At 42.5% G+C, this 6,840-nt stretch overlaps 1 protein-coding gene across 1 annotated transcript in view; it reads left to right on the top strand.

Moving 5' to 3' along the window:
- Positions 1-6,840, top strand: part of rubcnl (rubicon like autophagy enhancer) — a 31,763-nt gene that overhangs the window by 20,505 nt on the left and 4,418 nt on the right. The window contains exons 12-13 of the mRNA XM_014027489.1: positions 4,813-4,874; positions 5,976-6,129. Coding sequence (XP_013882943.1) covers positions 4,813-4,874; positions 5,976-6,129 — 216 coding nt within the window. The remainder of the gene's footprint in view (positions 1-4,812; positions 4,875-5,975; positions 6,130-6,840) is intronic.

A 6,840-nucleotide genomic window follows, 5' to 3' on the forward strand; every position in this document is an offset into this window, starting at 1 on the left:
GAAGTAAACAGAAAAAAAAACTATTTAAAATAAATAAAACAAAATTTTCATTTAGTTTGATTTAAAACAGTACTTCAAATAAATGAGACAGCGGTTGCACTTTTTTTTTTTGTGAAGTTGAAGTCTAGTTGAAGCTCGGCTTACAGTTCATATCCTGAATTTAAACATCTGACTTTTGTGCAGTAGGCCTCAGGACTATACAGAGAGAGATAAATATGATTTAGATTTTTATTTCTGTGACAGGAGACACAACATTAACAGCAGTCATCATTTCCTCTGCTTTATGTTGGTTTTTAGTTTGTGATCTTCATATTAATGTTGTAGTGTTATACAACAGCATTAAAAGCCAATTTAATTTAATCTAATCAATTTATGTCATTAAAATCTAATTCCAGTTCAAACAGAATAACCTATTGTCAACATAATTATGGAGTGTGGTTTATTTTCAACTCGAAATTTCTTCAAACTAATGAAATATAAAGTTACAGTATTGGTGAGAAAATTCTTATCTGGATAACAGCAGACAGACTGCTCGTAAAATATAGAAGTCTGGACCACTCGTGAATTTTGCTCGTATCTGAAGAAAATCTTAGAATACGAGAAAATTTGTGAATGTTACAAATTCTCCTAAATCACTCGTAAGCACAACTTAAGGACAAATCTGTGCATACGAACGGTTCTTGCATGAGGCCAACTGTCTTCATTTCAAAGAACAACCTTGGCGGAGTCCAGCTCTCACCAGAAACGAGTCCGACTTACTACCAGCAATGCGGACCTAACTCTGGCATCGGTCGTACAGGGACTTAATAGCCCGTATCAAAGGGCCTGGTACCCCATACTCCCTGAGTGCCCCCCACAGGAGGCCCCAACTGATACAGTTGAACACCTTCTCCAAGTCCACAAAACAAATATAGACTAGTTGAGCGAACTCTCATGCACCCTCCAGGATCCTGCTGAGGGTGTAGAGCTGGTCCACTGTTCCACGACCAGGACAAAAACTACACTGCTCTTGCTGAATCCCAGATTCGACTATCCGATGGACCCTCCTCTCCAGAACCCCTGAATAGACCTTACCAGGGAGGCTTAGAAGTGTGATCCACATTTAATTGGACCACACTTTGTGGTCCTCCTTTTTAAATATAGGGGGACCACCACCCTGTTCTGCCAATCCTGGGGAACTGCCCCCGATGTTCAAGCAATATTGTAGATCGTGTCAACCAGCACAACCCCACAATATCCAGAGACTTAAGGAACTCTGGGTGAATCTCATCCAACCCCAGCACCTCGCCACTGCGGAGCTTTTTAACCACCTCAGTGACCTTGGCATCAGAGATTGGAGAGTCTGACCCAGGGTCCTCAGGCTCTGCTTCCTCATGTGCAGACGTGTCATTGGGATTGAGGAAGTCTTTGAAGTATTCTGCCCACCGGCCCACAACATCTCGAATTGAGGTCAGCAGCGCATCATCCCCACCATAACCAGTGTTGGTGGTGAAACCCACCTTCACACAACCCCAAGATGCCAGATGGTGGACCAGAATTGCCTCAAAGCCGTGTGGGAGTCTTTTTTCATGGCCTCTCCACACTCCTCCCACACCCAAGTTTTTGCCTCAGTGACCACCCACAATCCGCTTGGACTGCCACCGAAACCTATCGACTGCTTCCAGAGTTCCACAGGCCAAAAAGACCTGATAGAACTCCTTGTTCAGCCTGACAGCATCCCTCACAGCCGGCGTCCACCAGCGGGTTTGAGGGTTGCCACGACAGGCACCGACAACCTTACGGCCACAGCTCAGGTAAGTCGCCTCGACAATAGTGGCATGAAACATGGCTCACTAGGACTCAATGTCCCCCACCTACCCCGGAAGGTGTTCAAAGCTCTCCCGGAGGTGTGAGTTGAAGCTCCGTCTGACGGGAGACTCTGCCAGACATTCCCAGCAAACTCTCACTATACTTTTGGGTTTGCCAGGTCTGACCGGCATCTTCCCCTATCATCAGATCCAACTCACCCCCAGGTAGTGGTCAGTTGACAGCTCCGCCCCTCTCTTCACCCGAGTGTCCAAGACATGCASATATTATAAGATTTTTTTCTTCTTTCTGCCTCCTTTCATTTCAGTTTGATTTGTATATTTTTTGTTGTGTATGTATGTTGTGTATATTTTTTTAATGTGTATAAATTTTTTGTGTTAAATGAAATGAATAAACAATTAAACTAAACTAAACACACAGCCTCAGATCAGATGAAACGATAACAAAGTCGATCATCAAACTGCAGCCTAGGGTGTCCTGGTGCCAATAGCACATATGGACACCCTTATGTTTGAACATGGTGTTTGTTATGGACAATCCATGATGGACACAGAAGTCCAATAAAAAACACCGCTCGGGTTCAGATCGGGGTGGGGCATTCCTCCCAACCACATCCCTCCAGGTCTCACTGTCATTGACCACTTGAGCATTGAAGTCCCCCAGCAGAATGAGGGAGTCCCCGTTAGGAGCGCTCTCCAGCACCCCCTCAAAGGACTCTAAAAAAGGTAGGGTAATCTGAACTGCTGTTAGGCACATAGGCACAAACAACAGTAAGGACCCATCCTCCTACACATAGATGGAGGGAGGCTACCGTCTCAGTCAGCGGGGTGAACCCTAACATATAGGCACCAAGATGGGGGGCAATAAGTATGCCCACTCCTGCTCGGCGCCTCTCAGCATGGGCAACTCCAGAGTGGAAGAGTGTCCAACCCCTCTCAAGGAGACTGGTTCCAGAGACAGAGCGGTGTGTTGAGGTGAGTTCAACTATATTTAGTCGGAACCTCTCAACCTCACACACCAGCTTAGGCTCCTTCCCCACCAGAGAGGTGACATTCCACGTTCCTAAAGCCAGGTTCTGTAGCCTAAGATCAGACGGTCAAGGTCTTTGCCTTTAATCACTGCCCAACACACATTGCACCCGACCCCTAACGGCCCCTCCCACAGGTGGTGAACCAACGGGAAGGGGGACCCACATCTCCTCTTCGGGCTGTGCCCGACCGGGCTCCATGGGTGAAAGCCCGGCCACCAGGCGCTCACCAACGTGCCCCACCTCCAGGCCTGGCTCCAGAGTGGGGCCCCGGTGACCTGCATCCAGGTGAGGGAACACTAAGTCCATTTGAGGCACTCATCATAAGGGGTCTTTGGGCTGTGCATTGTCTGATCTCTCACCTAGGACCTGTTTGTCTTGAGTGACCCTACCAGGGGCATGAAGCCCCTGACAACATAGCTCCTAGGATCTTTGGGACACTCAGACCTCTCCACCATGATGAGGTGGCAGCCCAGAGAGAGGTTAGCCTATTGTCCTAGATCAAAATGTATTATTCCATTACACCTTTTAAAATTCTAAGTTTAATTCCCGTACGGAAATATTTACAGTGGTTTTGGATGAACTTGCTTTTTGCTTACATGTTATTTATCTATTTATTTATTTATTTTCGCTTGGCCTTCAGAGGAGTTGGACACTTTTTTTTTGCTCTCTCTCCCGAACCTGTCCCTCCTTCCCTGCTTTGCAGCCTTTTCAAGCCTTTCTTCTACCTATCATCTGAAAACAAAAGGAATTACGGATTTGGTCAACTGGTCTCTGAACGCAATCAACACTATTTTTTCTACACTGAGATTGGAGCGTGGGGAGCACAGCTTTCCCAGTGGAACGGTGGCGGCTGGGCGAGTGTCTGGTTCTTAGGGGTGGAACCTGATCTGTTTGGCACCTCTTTCCATTGAAGACGTCGAAGATCTGTTCAGATTTGGATTTATGATAACTGGATTCCTGCTGATCGGCTATGGAGGAGTTCTGGCTTATAGGAGAATGAAAGTGATCCTGACAGCAGTCCGGGCCTAGGTGAAGCTGTCAGGAACCTTGGATGGAGTCTCCTTTCTGGAAATGCACAGACTCAAATGTTGGGGGATATAAGTCGCAAACTGGACGTGATTCTGACGAGAATCACAGTTCAGCAGCGTGCCCGTGAGGAGTAAGAGTATACCTTGGTGAAGTATCGGATGGAAAGAGTGGCAAGGAGGTAATGAAATTCAGAACATTGGCATTTTCGCCATCACAGAGATGCAGTTAAAGATTGAAAGCAGCAAGAAAATCAAGGCTTAATGTCCCAATTATGTTTATCTTTTTGATCCATACAGCTGCTGACCTTGGTCGGCAGTGATAAAAACTTCCTGGATGACACGTGAGACAGAGGCTTGACTCCCCATCCCCTGTCTGTTTCATCCGTGGGTGGATCAGTCTGAAGGCCACGATAGGTGGAGACAGAGAACTGAACTCTGGTGATTTGTGCTTGGTTGACAACAACTTGTTTTTGGACTCTGAAGGTCTTTGATTGGTTCCAACATGTAATATTACCCTGAAACGTTACCGGCTGTTTTGCATCCTACCCCGTGCCACATGTTTGAGCTCCAGCCACCTCCTTTCCTTAGCTGCCTTGCACTATATGCGTATGAGCGTATGATTCTGTGTTTTTGTGTAAACATAGGATCAGAGCATTTTTTAAACTCATCTTTCCTATTGTGTGTATTCCAAACTTTTTGAAGGTAGCGCAACCCCTACTGGTTGCCACATGACCTGAACACCTGTTACCCCATGTTTTTGTCATGTGTGTGTCTTCTTGAATGTGTGTTCTTAAATGTAATTTCATTGTACAAACGATGACAATAAAGGTTTTCATCATCATCGTCATTTATTTATTTATTTATTTATTTATTTATTTATTTATTTATTTATTTATTTATTTATTTATTTATTTATTTATTTATTTATTTATTTATCTTTTCCTCCAGGAGCTGCAAGAGCAGCTACTAGAGATCAGGAAGCTGCTGAAAGCCTGCAGATTATCTCAAAGGTATTTAGCTTTTTGCATTATACAACATGTAATTGTCTTTCTAACGGAAATGTATGAAAATTTGACTTTATATCATAAATGTTTCAGAAGATAATTCTATTAACATCAGTGCACTCAATTTTGTTTTGGTTTTTAAAGCCAAACATTTTCTAAGAATCATCTGAAAGCTACATATGACTGCCAACTCTGCAGCATTAAATTCTTATTATTTGCTTATTTTTTTATATAATGATGAAATGAATGCAATTTTAGGTTTAACTAACATAATTAACCAAGTGAAATTAAACATCAATCCCTTACAGATGTGCAACAAAACTAAAGTGACTCATGGAGTTATTTTCCTGAAGTAAATGATCTAAATTCACCTCCTAGGCTCAGAAATATTTAAAAAAATTGAAAGAAATAGAAATGAACAACTTTTGAGGAAAAGACCAAATCAACTCAAGCAAACTGAAAAAAAAAGTTAAACAGAAAAACTTAAAGGGGCATTATTTTGTGTTTCTCAGGCATATATTTAAATTCTATACCATAATAAAGTATCTATGTTACCTTTAGTTGTTATTAAAATGCTGTTTTATGTTTAAATAGAAAATAAACTTGTCTTCTCGTTGTAGAAGTACCCCTCATCAAACCACAACCATGATTTTAATCAAGAGTACTCTGAGGGTTCTTGAACTGGCAAAAATAGTTCAGTCACCAAAATACACACAGAAAGGTGCTATATAAATAAACATTACTTACTTACTTAATTCAAGACAAAAAAAACCTACGTTTACTTATAGTTAAAATACCTCTGGGTGCATTTTTTTTGGAAGTTTTAGAAGCAGTACAGACCCAAATGTAAGTAAGAAAACCTGAAAAAAGTGAATTTTGCATATTAGGTCCCCTTTAATGTTTAATTTTGACCCATGGGTCTTAAAGTCACCTTTGTAACATTTTTTGGTTGAAATTAACTGTAAAGTAACTTTTTACCCAAAGCCATTGCAGTAGCAGCAGGCTGTGATGAAACTTAAGTGAGTTTAATCTCATAATATATCCTCGTTTGAACTGAACCTGAGCCCTCAAGTCAAAGGTCAGCTGACAGTTGTGTTTGTGTTGCAGGGTATTGGATGAGATAGAGCAGCTTCCTGCTCACCTGATGGAGCAGCCACTCCTCTTCTCCATGGATGACCTCCTAAGAGCAAAGAAGGGTCAGCTGGTGGCACCGGCCCGGGTGCTGCTGCACTCTGCCATCCAGCATGTTGAAAATTGTCAGGTCGGTCAGAAAAGCTGTGAGAGATTCTGCAGGGTGAAAACAGAAGGCTGTGTGTGAACATGTGTTTTTTATGAATCATCAGCTTCATTTGAATAACACTTGCAGGAAGTAATCATTGGATGTATGATTAACTTTTGGAATCACCTAGTTACAAGATGACTGCTATAACCAGCTGACATTGAAAATCCCCAGAATGGCAATAAATAGCTAAAACTGGGTTTGTTACCATCTGGGACTGATCCTTGACACAAAACAGATGGAGCAAGATCTTTGGTTGAAACTTCAGCTTTAACTCTTTGAGTTAACCTTTTGGTTTGCAAACGATGTGAAACCTTCAGGAAATCATAACTTGGTGAACATATACAGTACATCCAGATAACCTTTAAACAGCCCAATTCAAGATGGCTGCCACAGTTCAGAAAACACATACATGGACATAATCAGTCAAGTTCTGATACACTGTTAAAACTGTGTGGTTGTAGTAGAGTCATGCATGCAACCCCCCACACACACACACAATCTGGTACAGCTATCTTTATGGGGACCTGGCATTGACTTCCATTATTTTCTACAGCCTAACCCTGACTGCCAATCCCAATGCTAACCTAGCAGTTACCTACTGTACCTGACCCTAAAACTAACTAACTAACTAACTAACTAACTAACTAACTAACTAACTAACTAACTAACTAACTAACTAACTAACTAACT

Source organism: Austrofundulus limnaeus, unplaced genomic scaffold (assembly GCF_001266775.1).
Source record: "Austrofundulus limnaeus strain Quisiro unplaced genomic scaffold, Austrofundulus_limnaeus-1.0 Scaffold653, whole genome shotgun sequence".
In the NCBI taxonomy this organism is placed as follows: domain Eukaryota; kingdom Metazoa; phylum Chordata; class Actinopteri; order Cyprinodontiformes; family Rivulidae; genus Austrofundulus; species Austrofundulus limnaeus.